Source organism: Scardinius erythrophthalmus, assembly GCF_964197995.2.
Source record: "Scardinius erythrophthalmus genome assembly, chromosome: 7".
NCBI lineage: Eukaryota > Metazoa > Chordata > Actinopteri > Cypriniformes > Leuciscidae > Scardinius > Scardinius erythrophthalmus.
In genome coordinates this window covers 20,999,193-21,017,839 of record NC_138227.1, presented here as the reverse complement: position 1 = coordinate 21,017,839, position 18,647 = coordinate 20,999,193, and the positions used below count along the sequence as shown (strand labels likewise).

Genomic DNA, 18,647 nt, shown 5'->3' with positions numbered 1-18,647 from the left:
TATTTTCAGCTTCAGAATTATCAATATTTTTATTCTGGTGTCACTATTGTCCTGTGCATTGGGTTTCCAGCACCAAGATCAAGCCTATTCATTTACACCCACAATGTAATATCAAATTTAGCATTTTAATCAACAGTACACTTAACCTTTTATAATATGTCTTGGAGTATCGCAATAATATCGTATCGTTAGTTCAGTATCGCGATATGTATATCGAATTGTGACATGTGGGTATCGTTACACCCCTAGTACAGAGTTTTTTTCTTCTTATTAACGTACCTCCCTCTCTTTTTCCCACTCAGACCCACTCATACTCAAACACACCCAGCAAGGGTGACATGACCTTGCCAGAAAGTCAGGAAAAGTATGCTGTTTCGGAATTTTCGGTGTCATTTCCTCACCAAAGTTGCATTCCATTCCGACCGCTATTAAATGAATTCTTAACTGTGTGGTTTTTAAGTGGTTCTATATAACAAAAATATATTCTTATCAGCTAGATTCCAGCACTAGACCAAATGAACCATGAAGAAAGATCTTCAAACAGAGCAAAACAAGTCAAAAGAATGATTTGCAAACTAAGTAGGGAGAAAAACTAAGCATATTTGAGCTAAAGGATTGACACTCATAGGCAACACCTTTCCTTTATGCCAACCAGACTAGGAACATTTATGCAATCCATAAGAAACATTCAAATTTCTGTCAGAGTTAATGGTCATTTTCGTTGCACACAGACAGGTTTTAGTGTAAACCCCACATTCCTTGGACTGTATTATTAGATCAATCCAGACCTATTCATCAAAATCATTACATGGTCAGTGGAAAAACCTATAGCGATATCCAAATATTAACTATACAATCCATATAAAAAACAGATTTGCTGCATCTTTCAATGAGTTAATAATCGTATTGAGTAGTTTGGTATTTTTTCGAAAGGGTTATCACAATCTAAACACCATGCATGTATTGCAATCACTTGCAACTTTTATTATAAACAAGCATATGCTGAAAATCAAGATCTTGCTTACAGCATGGAAAATTCTAATGAGCCTCGGTTTTAGGGCATGCAAATCTATGACATGCTTTGCTGAGCACAACATATCCTGACAGCTATTCACAATAAGCAATTTGTTAAGAAATTGCTGGGTGCATTTGTCTTTATTTAGTTATCCAAATTAGTTTTGAATGATTTCCTGATACAGTTGCAGAGTCTGTTCTTGTCTTAGACTGACACTTATTCATTTAGCAGGAGATTTGATCTAAAGCGACTTACATTATTGCAGCCATGGCAGTAAATCTCTCCATTTTTCCCTGGAGACAGTATGATTTCTCCTGTGGGTACCAGCTGGATCTTCAACTGCATCATGATGTGTCTCTTTGACTTTCTACGAGTGTCCTTCCTCACTAGCAGCCACTGTTGTGAGGGGGTTCAACCCTCAACTGGTGCTTCTGCTCTATTGGATACAGAAGAAAGAGGGACGATATTCATAAACGACGAGATATAAACAGAGAAAGATGAAGCAAATCAGGCTGATGTAGAATTTACCCGCCGCCAAACAAAGTCAATGCAGGTCGTTATAGATGTGTAAGGGGAGTCCAGGACTCGTCTCACAGCCAGATGTGCACTATAATGATGAGTTCCCTGACGCCGAGCTGCTCTGAGCGCTGAGAGTCTGCCGTCAGGGCTTCCTCTAGGCTTCAGCATCCTGTCCTCGACATTCCCGGGGTAAACACCGGAGGAGCCCACTCCATTTCCCCTGCACACACTTCAAGCAGATTTTTGATGATGACAAGTTAAAGGAAATATCTTTTTTGAGGGGAAAGGAGGAGGGTATTGGGGGTTGAATGTAACACATGGCTTGACAATATCTTATATGCTTTCTTTATGGATTTTTAAGTATATGGATAATGAATTCCGTTCTGGGAATGTTCACTCCTTTATAAAATGTTACTAAAGCATTAGGAATTGGTTTCCACAAAAATAATGTGCTAACGTTAGGGGAACGTTCTTTTTGCTGGGAAGTTATTTTTAAGTTCCTTTTAATATGTTTTTAAATGAAGGTCTTTACATCGGAATAAGATTCCCCAAAAACGTGTCAATGTTGTCTGTAAAATATAGCTTGCTGAAGGGGAAATGACAGAGACACGCATCCTCTGACCTGTGACATTAGTTGAGACATTCATGATTTCTGGGCATCAACAGGAAAGAGTGGCCTTGGCATCACATGCACAATACGATCTAAATCTGGATAAAGACATGGATCTGTGTCAGCTTTAGTGAGTTATAAACTGACTTCTGAAGGTTTTTATCTGTTGACAGTTTAATGACTTTAGTTGTCTTGCCTCTATATGCCGTGGTCACTAAAAACAACAGATGGTCAGCATAAGAGCAAACAGAAATGACAGACAGAATAAAAGATCACAATCAAACATAGATCAACTGCAGATGGTTTAGACTATGAGACTGTAAATGCTGGAGTAATGATCGTGTTTGTAAAAGAGGGACATCGTGGACTCATTTGAGGTGTGGTAGGTGAGAACGGGTGAAGGGCAGGGTAAAGATATGGGTGTTTTGACATGGTAAACACTGCCATAGTTATGTAACAGGCCATTTAAAATAGCACTCTTGAATATAACCGGCAACAACTATTTTAGAGGAAAAAGGAAACATCACATATATCAGTGGCATCCTATTTCCTCTGTCCTACAACTATTCTTAAGCAACTTTCACTGCAGTATTCCTCTCAAATGTTGTAGTTTTCTTAAATCTGACCAATAAAATAAATAGATAAAACGTTTTTCGTATTTATCTCATTTACATTTTTCCGTTCCCTTAAAATGTGGCCATGGCATTTCTCAAATTGCACGCAAATCTGAACATATGTCTATTTTAGGCCTGTACTATTGATTATTAAAAAGGTATTAATTTATTTGCCAGCAGCACGGATTACATGATAAAGTTTAAAGGGATAGTTCACCCAAAAATGAAAATTCTGTCATCATTTACTCACCCTCAAGTTGTTCCAAACCTGTATGAATTTCTTTCTTCTGCTGAGCACAAAAGATGATATTTAGAAGAATTGAAGAATATCAGTAACCAAACAGTTGATGGAACCCCATTGACTTCCATAGAATGGTAAATAAATAAATAAATAAAAAATACTTTGGAAGTCAATCAAGGGCTCCATCAACTCAGTTCAATCAAACAGTTGGTTACCAACCTGTGACTAAACAGTAGATGGAGACCCTGATTGACTTCCAGAGTATTTTTATTTTATTTTTTTAACACCATTCTATGGAAGTCAATGGGGTTCCATCAACTGTTTGGTTACCGATATTCTTCAATTCTTCTAAATATCATCTTTTGTGCTCAGCAGAAGAAAGAAATTCATTCAGGTTTGGAACAAAAGTAAATGATGTAGCCTAAATGACGATAGAATTTTCATTTTTGGGTGAACTATCCCTTCTAAGTAAGTCTGATTGATTGGTTGGTTGTTGATGTCAACATATGCATCAGCACCACCTGCTGGCGCGTTTTGTCGTGTTTCCATGACGAGAAGAGTAAATTTAACACAATTATTCCATATTGATCCTTACAATTAGAAATGTTTTGAATTTAAACTTCAAATGCATTCATTTTGTGTGCATTTGTGGGCCTGTAAATGAAAATGTTTAGCCTGTTTTACCACTTGTTTCTGTAAAATGCGTTTTGCGAAAATGCAAATTAATTTTAGTTTCAGTGAATTAATTCAAGTTTAAGCCTTTAGTACTGTTTTGTATCCTTGGGGATATAGACATTTAAATGCTGGGGGAGGGACAGTAATTTTGAGAAAAATATCAGGTCAAGTGACTCTGCCGTTGTTTTCATATTTGGTACAAACTGTAAAATGCTAAAAAGGAAAAAAAAAATTGAAAGGAAATATTTTGTGTGGAAATAGTCTTAAAGTGTAGAAACACTGTAATACATAATATATCCTGCCAATTTAGTGGTTATATACGGTATATAATACATTAATATTATTTCAATAGAACATTTGGTATAATTTTCTTATAATAATGCATTTCATTCAAAACATTAACACATATTCAAACATTCTTACCAGTTTACAACTATGAATGAATTAAATAACACGGAACATGAAAAGGACAAAAAGAGCACTTTTCATATCCGGTGTCATATCCGGAAGTTTGGCCCTACGCATTTTCTTACGTTCTGTTTCGTAAATACATCATTTCCGTTGAGGTAGGATCTTCCAGATACGTAAAACGCATTCGTGAATCGAAAGACCATACGCACAACGTGCATGGTACGCCATTCCGCCGAGCACAAACCAAGCACACAACTACATTCATTGGCGAGAAACTGCTTTTAACAGTAAGCTATTTTGATTTACAGAAGCGCACGCTGCTTCCTATTTAATTGTTTTTTTATTTTAAAAAGTATTACTTTATCTCTGGCAATGCTTGTTTGCGGAAACAGTTTGTTTGTGTAATATGCGGTAAGCTAAGCTAACATGCTAACTCCTGCTTTATTGAGGCCGACGAAACGAATAGTATTGTGCATCCATGTCTACGAATCATAAATATTTTTATTTGAGCTGCAAAATGTCTAACCTGAAAAGTGTTTCTGTCGGTTGTATTTAATCAGTAAACATAGGCTTGCAAGTTTCTATCCGATAGGAAAACAGTTCAGGCGCCATAGCCAAGTTAGTCGGCTAAGTTCATTGATGTGGTTTAGGTATTTTGTTAAAGTAACGTTAGTTGGCCAAACTTTTGCATTTTAGTTAGAGTTTTCTTTTACAACCAACAAATTTGCCTTTTCTTTGATTTCACTTCTTTTTTTCTACTGGATAGTCAGTCACGCTGTTTTGGTTCTTCTGTTCGTATGGCCGTGTTGTATTGCGATCATCTTTAATGTGTGTCTGTACGCATGGTTTGTCTGACCTCATATATTTTGTGCATTACTGTTTTTCCTTCCAGTAGACGCTGCCATGGCAGCTGCATTCCCCTACAGAGGTGTTCCTGGGACAATGCCTCCAGGTGTTCCTCCACCTCCTCCTGCTGTTGCTCCAATACCAGATTACATGACCGAGGAGAAACTGCAAGAGAAAGGTGAGTTCCATCATTTGATCATGCAGTTCATTTCTAACTCACCGTCCCACACTAGCGTTTTTAAAAAGTTTCTTGTACACACTGAAATCATCTTATACGCATGCATAAAACACAATAAAAGCTCCCTGAGATGATACCGAGAGACCAGATATAATAAAGTACTCAGGCTATTTTTCTGGCACAATTGTTTTTATTAGCACTATCTCATTACTTAATGCATCCATATAATAATCCATTCTTCAGAAAGCTTTGTTTTGCATGGCAAATGTTGTGTCAGTGTGGATGGAAGGCCCAAACATAGAGGAAACAATGCGTTTTCAAATGTATCCAGATTTGTGTAGATGTAGCTTAAGTTTAATACCAACTCGGAATGTTTAGTGACATGTTTCTCTTTTGCTTGTTACTCTGTTGTAGCTCGGAAATGGCAGCAGCTTCAGGCTAAACGCTACTCTGAGAAAAGGAAATTTGGCTTTGTGGATGCTCAGAAAGAGGACATGCCTCCTGAGCATGTGCGAAAAATCATCAGGGATCATGGTGATATGACGAACAGAAAATTTCGTCACGACAAGAGGGTCTACCTTGGGTAAGCACATTACATTACAAACATTATTACGTAGACAGTTATGTTTTTATGTATGTTCATTAGTAACATTGTGTTGCTTTTTGTTTGTAGGGCACTGAAATATATGCCCCATGCAGTACTCAAACTGCTGGAGAACATGCCCATGCCCTGGGAGCAGATCAGAGATGTTCCTGTGCTCTACCACATTACAGGCGCCATTTCCTTTGTAAACGAAATCCCATGGGTTATTGAGCCGGTGTACATTGCTCAGTGGGGGTAGGTGACAGCATACGAACACAACACTTTCAGAGCAGAGATTGAAACTTAGGGCTGCACGATCTGTGGAAAAAAATATCGAATTTAGATTTTTCGTATAAAATGTAAGGTTTGTTGTAGTGGTTTTTAAGGCTTCACCAATAATTATAGTAGTAAAACTTATGATTATTTAATTGAATATTAGTTTTAGATTGAATATACGTGCTTTTTTTGTTGGTATATTTAACTGCCAAATAAAAAGTGTATTTAAGAAAGAAAAAAAATTCCCACAGTTCAACTGAAAAAACACGTTACTAATATGTATGGCTATTTCCATTTCTTAATTTTCAAACAATAAACCATCAAGCTTTTATTTAAGCGGAAAGCTGCTTTAGAGCCCTTAAAGCTTTTCTTCATACTGCAATTTCAGTTTTATTCAGAATTATCGTGCAGCCCTTCAAAAACGTCTTTTTTTTCACCAGTACAATGTGGATCATGATGCGTCGTGAGAAGAGAGACAGGCGGCACTTCAAGCGCATGCGTTTCCCCCCATTTGATGATGAAGAGCCTCCATTAGATTATGCAGACAACATCCTAGATGTTGAGCCTCTGGAGGCAATCCAGATGGAGCTGGACAATGAGGAGGATTCTTCTGTTGTAGACTGGTTGTATGAGCATCAACCTCTAAAAGATACCACAAAGTGAGTGTTAGTGACGGTTGTAAAAATATGGTTAGCTTGTTTCTTTTGCTCATGATTTATCTTTTCCCTTCACAGATATGTGAATGGGACCACATACAGACGCTGGCAGTTCACTTTACCAATGATGTCCACTCTGTATCGATTGGCTAATCAGCTGCTGACAGACTTGGTGGATGGAAACTACTTCTACTTGTTTGACTTGAAGGCTTTCTTCACCTCCAAAGCTTTGAACATGGCCATTCCAGGGGGGCCCAAATTTGAGCCGCTTGTCAGAGACATTAACCTCCAGTACGTACTGTGTCCATCCTGTAGCATTATTGATTATGTTTTATTTTCTCCAGAAGTCTTAACTTGTTATGGTTACAGGGATGAAGACTGGAATGAGTTCAATGACATCAACAAGATCATCATCAGGCAGCCAATCAGGACTGAATACAAAATTGCATTCCCTTACCTGTACAATAACCTGCCACATCATGTGCACCTCACCTGGTACGAAACATTATCATACCTATGATTTTATTGTTCTATACAAATTCTTGTGCTGAACCAATGATATCTGTTTGTCCATGCAGGTACCACACACCAAACGTGGTGTTCATCAAGACTGAGGATCCTGATCTGCCTGCCTTCTACTTTGACCCTCTGATCAACCCCATCTCTCATAGGCACTCTGTTAAGGTCAGAAATTAAACAGTTTAATTAAACTGTGGATGTAAGTTTCTTGGTTTCTTCCCCATACTAATTGCAAGCTTGTGTTTTCTCCATAGAGCCAAGAGCCACTGCCAGATGATGATGAGGAGTTTGAACTTCCTGAGTATGTAGAGCCATTCCTGAAGGAGACACCCCTCTACACTGACAACACAGCTAATGGAATTGCACTGTTGTGGGCACCTCGTCCATTCAATCTCCGCTCGGGAAGAACCAGACGGGCTATTGATGTGCCTCTCATTAAAAACTGGTTTGTATAATACTGTATACTGCATTTGCACACTGTAAGGGAGTTTTCACACAGAACACATTTTTGCATTCCACTATCTTTTTTCACTTCCCTGTGTCGTGTTATTCAACGCAAAAATGTATTCTGTGTGACTGGCCCCTAACCCATGTTGGGTTTGAGTATTGAGACCATGCAAGAAGGCTATAATGTCTGATTAGAGGCTCTTGTTTTTCCAAACACCTTCAGGTATCGTGAGCACTGTCCTGCAGGCCAACCTGTGAAGGTGCGTGTGTCTTACCAGAAGCTCCTGAAGTACTACGTGCTAAACGCTCTAAAACACAGACCACCTAAGGCACAGAAAAAGAGGTGAGGTTGCTATTCCAGAGCTTGTTCCATGGAAAAGTGTTTATGCATTTAATGATGACTTTCCTTTTTCCTTACCTTTTCTCCTATCTATTTTAGATACCTGTTCCGTTCTTTCAAGGCCACCAAATTCTTCCAGTCTACAAAGCTGGACTGGGTAGAAGTTGGTCTCCAGGTGTGCCGGCAGGGCTACAACATGCTGAACCTGCTGATTCACAGAAAGAACCTCAACTACTTGCACTTGGACTACAACTTCAACTTGAAGCCTGTGAAAACCCTCACAACAAAGGAACGTAAGAAGTCCAGATTTGGAAACGCGTTCCACTTGTGCCGTGAGGTTCTGCGATTGAGCAAGCTTGTGGTGGACAGTCATGTGCAGTACAGGCTTGGAAACGTTGATGCTTTCCAGGTATGAGTGGTTTCTGTGTAGCTAATCCATACCATTGTCTAATTTTTCATTACTAAAGCCTTTTGTCTATCCTGTAGTTGTCAGATGGACTGCAGTACATCTTTGCCCATGTCGGTCAGTTGACTGGCATGTACCGCTACAAGTACAAGCTCATGAGGCAGATTAGAATGTGCAAAGACCTGAAGCATCTCATCTACTACCGCTTCAACACAGTGAGTAACACTCAATGCAAATAAATACATAATTTTGTTGATTGAATCAAAGTTTGGATTGGTGCTATGCCTTGCATCTAAAGTGACATGTTTTTTAGGGCCCAGTTGGAAAAGGTCCAGGCTGTGGGTTCTGGGCTCCAGGGTGGAGAGTCTGGCTGTTCTTTATGAGAGGCATCACCCCTCTTCTGGAGCGGTGGCTTGGCAATCTTCTGGCCAGGCAGTTTGAGGGTAAAATTAGCTTTTATTTGTATGCAAAAAGCATGTAGAAAGATGTAGTCAAATTTTGCAAGTTACCAAGTGCTAATTTACTGTGTAATGCCATTTAGGTCGACACTCTAAGGGTGTTGCCAAGACTGTGACTAAACAGCGTGTGGAATCTCACTTTGATCTTGAGCTGAGAGCTGCTGTGATGCATGACATCCTGGATATGATGCCTGAGGGTATCAAGCAGAACAAGGCTAGAACCATCTTGCAGCATCTCAGTGAGTCATGGAGGTGCTGGAAGGCCAACATCCCTTGGAAGGTAATTTTTTGGTCATTTGTTGTTGCTTATTAATGGTATGTTATTCAATTTCAGAGTTTACCATTAAGTGATCATATTTTTTTTCAGGTTCCTGGGCTTCCAACCCCCATCGAGAACATGATTCTCCGCTACGTGAAGGCCAAAGCTGACTGGTGGACCAACACGGCCCACTACAACCGTGAGAGAATCAGAAGAGGAGCTACTGTGGATAAGACTGTGTGCAAGAAGAACCTGGGACGTCTCACTCGACTCTACCTAAAGGCAGAGCAAGAGAGACAGCACAATTACCTGAAGGTACATTTCTTGGGTAGCATAAAATGTCCTGGAAGACTCTGAACAGGTTGCTATTACCGTGAAAGAACACATTGATGAGTGATTTAATATTTTATCTTATAGGATGGGCCTTACATCACTGCTGAAGAGGCCGTGGCCATCTACACCACCACAGTGCACTGGCTGGAGAGTCGTCGGTTCTCTCCGATCCCCTTCCCTCCTCTCTCCTACAAACATGACACTAAGCTGCTCATCCTGGCTTTGGAGAGACTCAAGGAGGCTTACAGGTCAGGCCAGTCCCGTCCCATAACAGCAACCTGGGTGGATGTGCTGGTTTTGTGTAGATTGCATCTTTTCTGACTTTGCTTTGTTCCTTTTAATTAGTGTGAAGTCGAGGCTGAACCAGTCACAGCGTGAGGAGTTGGGTCTGATTGAGCAGGCCTATGACAACCCTCACGAGGCTCTGTCCAGAATCAAACGTCACCTCCTCACTCAGAGAGCCTTCAAAGAGGTTTGCACACATTCAACATTTAAATGCATTTCATGTAACCACAAGCGTCCTCTAAGCCCATTACTGGTCCTAGATTGTATCTGAAGTGGTTCTTTTTCTCTCTAGGTGGGCATTGAGTTCATGGACCTTTACAGTCATCTGGTGCCGGTTTACGATGTTGAACCTCTGGAAAAGATCACTGACGCGTACCTGGATCAGTACCTGTGGTATGAGGCAGACAAGCGCAGGCTTTTCCCACCCTGGATCAAGCCAGCCGACACAGAACCACCTCCACTGCTAGTGTACAAATGGTGCCAAGGTGAGATCAATTTACTGTGGTCGACCAGTATGGATATTTTGATGGCCGATGCCAAAATCTTAGAAAGCAGTATGACCGATATAAAGCTTAAATGTTGACTATATGAAAAACGTAGTGTTTTCTTTTATATTACTAACAATAGAATGCTAAACACTTAAAACCTTTTTTATATACAGTTTACTTTCTTTGTTTAACATTTTATATCTAATAATTTAAATAATTGTTAATCTCCGCTCATGTGCTGGTGTTGTTAAACTGAAAGTCCCATCGCTAAAAGTCCCATTCATCATTTATTGGGCATGCAGAAACTCATCTGCTAATGCCAATAATTAGAACATTGGCAAATACCGTCAACCGCTAATTGTGACTGGTTATTTTAAGACATCAAACTATTGTAATGTTATTCCAGAGATCTTGTACACTGGATAAATGAGGGTTGATTAAAGGATAATGTTGATTAAAATTTCATTTAATTTCATTAACATTTCTAATTATGTCTACTAGGAATCAACAACCTACAGGATGTGTGGGAGACAGCAGAGGGTGAATGTAACGTCATGCTGGAGTCTCGCTACGAGAAGATGTACGAGAAGATTGACTTGACATTGCTGAACAGGCTTCTGCGTCTCATTGTGGATCACAACATTGCCGATTACATGACGGCCAAAAACAACGTTGTCATTAACTATAAGGTCCGTTTATTACACAGTACATTCCATTGATAAAATTCATATTTCCCTCTTAATGCATTTGAGAAGTTCATATTAGAAATTTCCATTCACTGCTTGGGTTGATTTTTAGATATCTGTATCTTCTCTTTGCAGGACATGAACCACACAAACTCGTATGGTATTATCCGTGGCCTGCAGTTTGCCTCTTTCATCGTGCAGTACTATGGGTTGGTGATGGACCTGCTGGTGCTGGGTCTGCACAGAGCAAGTGAGATGGCTGGCCCTCCTCAGATGCCCAATGACTTCCTCAGCTTCCAGGACACGGCCACTGAGAGTGCCCATCCCATCCGTCTTTACTGCAGATACATAGACCGCATTCACATCTTCTTCAGGTTAGTAGTGCAGATGAAGGAAGTCTCCTGTTGGGCAGTTGAGATTTTTTTTCTTCTAAAGTTGCTGTTTTATTAATGTAATGATATTCTGGTTCTGCTGTGTGTAGGTTCTCTGCTGATGAGGCGAGAGATCTGATCCAGAGATACCTGACCGAGCACCCGGATCCCAACAATGAGAACATTGTGGGCTACAACAACAAGAAATGCTGGCCTCGTGATGCTAGGATGAGACTGATGAAACATGATGTGAACTTGTAAGCGCTCTAGACTTTGCTCCTTCTGGACACCTTAATATATCATAGACAAATGCATGTGGTATAATTGATTTTCTTATAATCGCACAGGGGCCGTGCTGTGTTCTGGGACATCAAGAATCGCCTCCCTCGTTCTGTGACCACAGTTCAGTGGGAGAACAGCTTTGTCTCTGTGTACAGCAAGGACAACCCCAACCTGCTTTTCAATATGTGTGGCTTTGAGTGTCGCATCCTCCCGAAGTGCCGCACTAGTTATGAGGAGTTTACGCACAAAGATGGTGTTTGGAATTTGCAGAACGAGGCAAGTAGAATTACAAACGATCTATAAAATAACTGTTTGCACATCAGAAAGGATGGTGGATAATTGTATGTTGGTTTTTAGGTAACAAAGGAAAGGACAGCACAGTGTTTCCTGCGTGTAGATGATGAGTCCATGCAGAGGTTCCACAACAGAGTGCGACAAATTCTTATGGCTTCTGGCTCCACCACCTTCACTAAGGTATGAGCCTTGAACCTTAACAGTAAAACATCCATACTCATGTAATGTGTAATAGGTATCAGGAACTGATTTTCTGTTTTACATAATGTTGCTCTTCTCAGATTGTGAATAAGTGGAACACAGCTCTGATTGGTCTGATGACGTACTTCCGTGAAGCTGTGGTCAACACTCAAGAGCTTCTGGACCTGCTGGTGAAGTGTGAGAATAAGATCCAAACCCGTATCAAGATTGGTTTGAACTCCAAAATGCCCAGCCGTTTCCCTCCTGTGGTGTTTTACACCCCTAAGGAGTTGGGTGGACTGGGAATGCTTTCCATGGGACATGTACTAATCCCACAGTCTGACCTTCGGTAAGTTAATTGCTGTTTTTGTTGCTGTTTCCTTGGTCTGATACAACTTTAATGAAATGAATATGCAACCACAGATTCAGGCTATTGATGATAGTTCTACTGTTTTTTGCTCAGGTGGTCCAAACAGACTGATGTGGGAATCACTCATTTCCGCTCTGGAATGAGTCACGAGGAGGATCAGTTGATTCCTAATCTGTACCGTTACATCCAGCCATGGGAGAGCGAGTTCATTGACTCTCAGAGAGTTTGGGCCGAATACGCCCTCAAGCGTCAGGAGGCCATTGCTCAGAACAGGTACTGTCCTCTTAACCAAAGCGAAATATTTATGATGTTGATGTATTCAAGCTTATTAATATGAATTTGATACTCCTCAGACGTTTGACACTGGAAGATCTGGAGGACTCCTGGGACAGAGGTATTCCACGTATCAACACCCTCTTCCAGAAGGACAGACACACACTTGCTTATGACAAGGGCTGGAGAGTCAGAACAGACTTCAAACAGTACCAGGTAAAAGTCTTTCTATCTGGGAAACGTTGCACGTTAACAGCAATGCCACACACCAGTCAGATTTATTTTCGTGGTGTTTTAAAGATTTTTGAATGTGTTTTCAGGTTCTGAAGCAAAATCCATTCTGGTGGACTCACCAGAGGCATGATGGAAAATTGTGGAATTTGAACAACTACCGTACAGACATGATCCAGGCACTTGGAGGGGTGGAAGGCATTCTCGAGCACACTCTGTTCAAGGGAACCTACTTCCCCACGTGGGAGGGTCTCTTCTGGTAAGATCTTTTTATGTTGACATATCCAGTACAGTTAACCCAAAGTTTGAGACCCTAATATCCTTTTTTTAAAATTGATAAACGCAATGAATTCAGCAGAAACTTTCAATTTAGTTAATTTTGGCAAAGAAAAATAAAGATAATTTATTTAACATTTTGATCTTCTATAGGGAGAAGGCTAGTGGTTTCGAAGAGTCCATGAAATGGAAGAAACTCACCAATGCTCAGAGATCTGGTCTGAACCAGATTCCTAACCGACGATTCACCTTGTGGTGGTCTCCTACAATCAACAGAGCCAATGTAAGTCTATGAGAAGCAACTGCATTTAGAAATGGGGTGGGAGAAAAAAGCGTTCAAAGCTTTTTTTTTTCACCCCCTTTTTACTCACTCATTCTCTTGATGTTCTTGTAGGTATATGTGGGTTTCCAGGTGCAGTTGGACCTTACTGGAATCTTCATGCATGGTAAAATCCCGACGCTCAAGATCTCTCTGATTCAGATCTTCAGAGCTCACTTGTGGCAGAAGATTCATGAGAGCGTCGTCATGGATCTCTGTCAGGTAAAGAGGTGTTTCCTTAGGTCAGGATATTATACAATTAATATAATGCATGCTTGTTTAATGAAACCCTACATTACAGTGTAAGTAGGACTGTGGTTTTACACTTTAGACTGAACTTACTAACAATTGACTTATTCAGAGTTGTGCTGAAGAGTGCCATCAGTAAGCTTTTGTTGGCTTTTTGTAGGTGTTTGACCAAGAGCTGGATGCTTTGGAGATCGAGACTGTCCAGAAAGAGACAATCCATCCCAGGAAGTCTTACAAGATGAATTCCTCCTGTGCTGACATTCTGTTGTTTGCGTCCTACAAGTGGAATGTCTCACGTCCCTCGCTTCTAGCAGACTCCAAGTATGTGACTGAGCATAATAGATATGTTGAGTTCTAAGATATCAAGAGGAAGCATGAATATAAATGTCACAAGTAGTGCTTGCAAGTATAACCAGACAGAAAATGCCTTAATCATATTTTCTTGCGTTTCTTCCTTTTAGGGATGTTATGGACAGCACCACCACACAGAAGTACTGGATTGACATTCAGCTCAGATGGGGTGACTACGACTCCCATGACATTGAGCGATATGCCAGGGCCAAGTTCTTGGACTACACCACTGACAACATGAGTATTTACCCATCACCCACTGGAGTCCTGATTGCCATTGATCTGGCTTACAACCTTCACAGGTTAGTATTTTGTCATGTTGTGTAGGTGATTTTATGTCACATAGTAAAGTACAACTTCGGTTTCACATCCCAAAAACAGTGACAGAGCAGCTGCTAAAGTATTTGATTTGTCCTCTCTCTCTCTCTCTCTCTCTCTCTCTCTCTCTCGCTCTCTCTGCAGTGCTTATGGAAACTGGTTCCCTGGAGCCAAGCCCCTGATCCAGCAGGCCATGGCGAAGATAATGAAGGCCAACCCTGCTCTGTATGTGCTGAGAGAGCGAATCCGCAAGGGTCTGCAACTCTACTCCTCAGAGCCCACTGAGCCTTACCTATCTTCCCAGAACTATGGAGAGCTCTTCTCCAACCAGATCATCTGGTTTGTGGATGACACCAATGTGTACAGAGTCACCATCCACAAGGCAAGTGAATTTAACATGTAGATGTCTTTTATGGTGTTCATGTTGTTATCATCTTGGGTTGTGTGCTAAAATGTCTAATTTGTTTACATTTTATCCATGTTTTAGACTTTTGAAGGTAACTTGACCACCAAGCCAATCAATGGAGCAATTTTCATCTTCAACCCCAGAACTGGACAGCTTTTCCTGAAGATCATTCACACTTCTGTATGGGCAGGACAAAAGCGTCTCGGACAGGTCAGTCTTGTGTTTTGTCTCTGTGCAGTTATTTTTTTGTCTTCATTCAGTCACTCAATTGTTTTTAGGTTTTGCTGAGTTGCACTTTTTCTGTTTTTATAGCTGGCTAAGTGGAAGACTGCTGAAGAAGTGGCTGCCCTGATCCGATCGCTGCCTGTTGAAGAGCAGCCCAAACAGATTATTGTGACCAGGAAGGGCATGTTGGATCCTCTTGAGGTTAGAAACACCCATTAAAACTGTAAAAGGCAAATTAACTGAGTTAATGCTCTGGAAATTATTTTAACATCTGTGTATGTTAACTTTTAGATTAACAGCTGTCTGTTTTTCTCAGGTGCACTTGTTGGACTTCCCCAACATTGTAATCAAGGGCTCTGAGCTCCAGCTGCCCTTCCAGGCATGTTTGAAAGTGGAGAAGTTTGGAGACCTCATTCTGAAGGCCACAGAGCCTCAGATGGTCCTGTTCAATCTGTACGATGACTGGCTGAAGACCATCTCCTCTTACACTGTAAATCCAGCACTTATACTATAATTTTGACCTAATCATTTGTTGCCTCTGAGGGTGACACTACTCATAAGGTCTTTAACCATTGTACATTTTTGTTGCCTAGGCTTTCTCTCGTTTGATCTTAATCCTGAGAGCACTTCATGTCAATAATGACCGTGCCAAAGTTATTCTGAAGCCTGACAAGACCACCATCACCGAGCCCCACCACATCTGGCCCACTCTGACCGATGAGGAATGGATCAAAGTGGAGGTGCAGCTCAAAGATCTCATTCTGGCTGACTATGGCAAGAAGAACAAGTGAGTGCTATGGAACAAATGCTGACTTCTAAATGCATACTGAAAAAAAATATTTTGCTGTATGAAGTTTTCATTCTTACATTTTAACTTTTTTTCCCCCCTCCTTCACAGTGTGAATGTGGCGTCTTTGACCCAGTCTGAAATCAGGGACATCATCTTGGGTATGGAGATCTCGGCTCCATCCCAGCAGAGACAGCAGATTGCTGAGATCGAGAAGCAGACCAAGGAGCAGTCTCAACTAACGGCAACACAGACTCGCACTGTAAACAAACACGGGGATGAGATTATCACCTCCACCACCAGCAACTACGAGACGCAGACCTTCTCTTCCAAAACTGAATGGAGAGTTAGGTGTGTAAAGTTCTCCATGTCTGTCTTGTCTTTTTAGTTGTTAAAACACAGCTTGATTGAGTTTAACTGTTTTCCCGATCTCACAGGGCGATCTCTGCTGCCAACTTGCACTTACGTACTAATCACATCTACGTATCATCGGATGACATCAAAGAGACTGGATACACTTACATCCTGCCCAAGAACGTTCTGAAGAAGTTCATCTGCATCTCAGATCTGCGTGCTCAGGTTAGATGAAATGTCGTCTTAACATGATTTCTCTTATAGATCCTCTTCCTTTGGTTCATTTAGAAGTATCCTAAACCTTTTTTGTCTTTTTATGCCTATAGATTGCAGGTTATCTCTATGGAACCAGCCCTCCAGATAACCCTCAGGTAAAAGAGATCCGCTGCATTGTGATGGTGCCACAGTGGGGTACGCATCAGACGGTTCACCTGCCCAACCAGCTGCCACAACACGAGTACTTGAAGGTCAGTGTTTTACACGCATGCATATGTCTGTAGTTTGGTGTTATCAGCCATCTACCTTCTCCCTAGCCGTATCAAACCGTTTGAATGCCGTCTTTATCTTTCATAGGAAATGGAACCTCTTGGATGGATCCATACGCAGCCCAATGAATCGCCCCAGCTTTCTCCTCAGGATGTCACCACTCACGCAAAGGTCATGGCTGACAACCCATCCTGGGATGGCGAGAAGACTATCATTATTACTTGCAGGTACATATTTAGCATACTAATGCACTGTGGCTGTGTAATGATTATCTGGTTATAATGTTTTTGACACTGCTTTTGTGAGTTTAACATTTGGTTTTGCTTATCTAGTTTCACCCCTGGTTCCTGCACGCTGACGGCATACAAGCTGACTCCTAGTGGGTATGAGTGGGGTAGGCAAAACACAGATAAGGGTAATAACCCCAAAGGTTACTTGCCTTCTCACTACGAAAGAGTACAGATGCTCTTGTCTGACCGTTTCCTTGGCTTCTTCATGGTGCCTGGCCAGGTTTCCTGGAATTACAACTTCATGGGTGAGCATAGCTTTAAATTAATTATATAATTTAAGTGATTTAAATCTTTTTAAAAAATCCTTTCAGATATGATACTATGCGTTTTTATTCTCTCCCCCCCACCCTCATTCTAGGTGTTCGCCATGACCCTAACATGAAGTATGACCTACAGTTGGCCAACCCGAAAGAGTTCTACCATGAAGTTCACAGACCATCTCACTTCCTCAACTTCGCTTCTTTGCAGGAAGGTGAACTCTACAATGCTGACCGTGAGGACATGTATGCATAATAGTACAAACAGCAACTATATAAAGTAAAAGCACCCAGCAAATGCTTTTGTTCTGTTTTGTCACCAAGACTCGCTCTTTATTGTTTGCAGTAATGTAAATGCTTAGAAACTCAAAGCATGTCATGTTTTTTGCTTCATCATAATTGTCTGGCATTGAGTTGATTATGCACATTGCAGAAAAGCATATTTTGTGCTTTCTGTCTGTAGATGTGAGATGAATGAATTGCCATCTAAAAATATCTGTATCGTTTTTCGTAATAAATTCTAGTATGTTGTTTTTATAAATCTGGCATATTTTGTCTGTACCCTGTAGCTATGTTGTGCATCTGTCATGTACACTGTAGTTCGGGTTTAAATAAAGATTACCACTTTTATAAGAATTTGAGCTTTATCTCATTGTCATTTCTGTTGGTTTTGTGGAATAAAATCATCTGTGTCCACTGAAGGAACAGTAGCTGCTCTATCTAGAGCAAGGTCACTGTATGCCTTAAGAGCAAACCAATCTGCGTGCATGTTACAGTTCACTGAGCAGCTCAGCCATGAACATATGAAATGGCAAGTTGTTTTAACATTTAATCCTTAAAGAGTGGTATCCGATTGAATTAAGTCAATACGATGTCAGTACATTTGTAACTCGCGTTTATTCTTTATGAAGCACCAAAACAAAAACGGTTGATTCCGGTGATAAACATTTTAAGCCACTTTGCACCTGCCACTGCTCTCCGGTGTGTTTGTGGCTTAACACGTTTTGAGATCTGGAAATTCAATGAACGGTCATGATACTGAAGTCACCCAACTTGGATATTCATTAGATTATCTGATTTTGTGTTCTGCAGAATAAAGTCATTCAGGTTTGTAACAATGTGAGGTTGAGTACAGTGTAGAATTAAATTAAATTTTTTGGGTGAATTATTACCTTAAACTTATCTATCTGTTGTACTACTTTAACATCACTAGTTTGTTTCACCTTTACTAATTACATGCTAGTACTAGTCACCATCCCAATAATTAAAGCAACTATTTCATTGTTTCTGGTAACACGTTGCACATTTTTCTACGGGGGTCTCTGGTTCAAATATCAGCTATTCATTTCTGACTAGTAGTAATTCCAGGAAGACTTCTAGTTTAGGCTTAGTTACTTGTACCTTTTCTAGTACTATCTAGTATCCACTCCAGGTTTAATAACAACGTAAGAGACACCAGTCAGCCTTTTATTAGACTGGATGT

At 40.6% G+C, this 18,647-nt stretch overlaps 2 protein-coding genes across 3 annotated transcripts in view; one reads left to right on the top strand and one right to left on the bottom strand.

Moving 5' to 3' along the window:
* The window catches only part of myo1cb (myosin Ic, paralog b), a 43,554-nt gene extending 41,876 nt beyond the window's left edge, over positions 1–1,678 (bottom strand). Inside the window, exons 1-2 of the mRNA XM_081371515.1 lie at positions 1,544–1,678; positions 1,271–1,451 (exon numbers count right to left, since the gene is read on the bottom strand). Of these exons, the coding sequence (XP_081227641.1) occupies positions 1,271–1,363 (93 nt within the window). The 5' untranslated portion in view covers positions 1,364–1,451; positions 1,544–1,678. The remainder of the gene's footprint in view (positions 1–1,270; positions 1,452–1,543) is intronic.
* A 2,606-nt stretch (positions 1,679–4,284) lies between these two features.
* On the top strand, positions 4,285–17,800 carry prpf8 (pre-mRNA processing factor 8). 2 transcript variants are annotated; one of them, XM_081371507.1, is made up of 42 exons: positions 4,285–4,372; positions 4,978–5,109; positions 5,524–5,692; positions 5,783–5,947; positions 6,409–6,627; positions 6,703–6,915; positions 6,994–7,119; positions 7,203–7,308; positions 7,398–7,588; positions 7,814–7,933; positions 8,030–8,339; positions 8,417–8,551; positions 8,650–8,779; positions 8,878–9,074; positions 9,162–9,368; positions 9,471–9,634; positions 9,732–9,858; positions 9,964–10,156; positions 10,661–10,848; positions 10,981–11,219; positions 11,327–11,473; positions 11,564–11,774; positions 11,856–11,972; positions 12,074–12,321; positions 12,436–12,615; positions 12,696–12,831; positions 12,936–13,105; positions 13,276–13,405; positions 13,517–13,663; positions 13,851–14,011; positions 14,152–14,343; positions 14,504–14,741; positions 14,847–14,975; positions 15,078–15,191; positions 15,307–15,480; positions 15,584–15,777; positions 15,889–16,128; positions 16,215–16,356; positions 16,458–16,598; positions 16,705–16,844; positions 16,950–17,152; positions 17,266–17,800. In XM_081371507.1, exons 2-42 carry the CDS (start codon positions 4,989–4,991, stop codon positions 17,418–17,420), a joined length of 7,029 nt encoding a protein of 2,342 aa, XP_081227633.1. In that variant the 5' UTR covers positions 4,285–4,372; positions 4,978–4,988; the 3' UTR covers positions 17,421–17,800. The 2 variants fall into 2 exon arrangements, with proteins under 2 accessions (XP_081227633.1, XP_081227634.1); XM_081371508.1 differs by having other exon boundaries at positions 4,312–4,372; positions 4,981–5,109.
* The last annotated feature ends 847 nt before the right edge of the window (positions 17,801–18,647 follow it).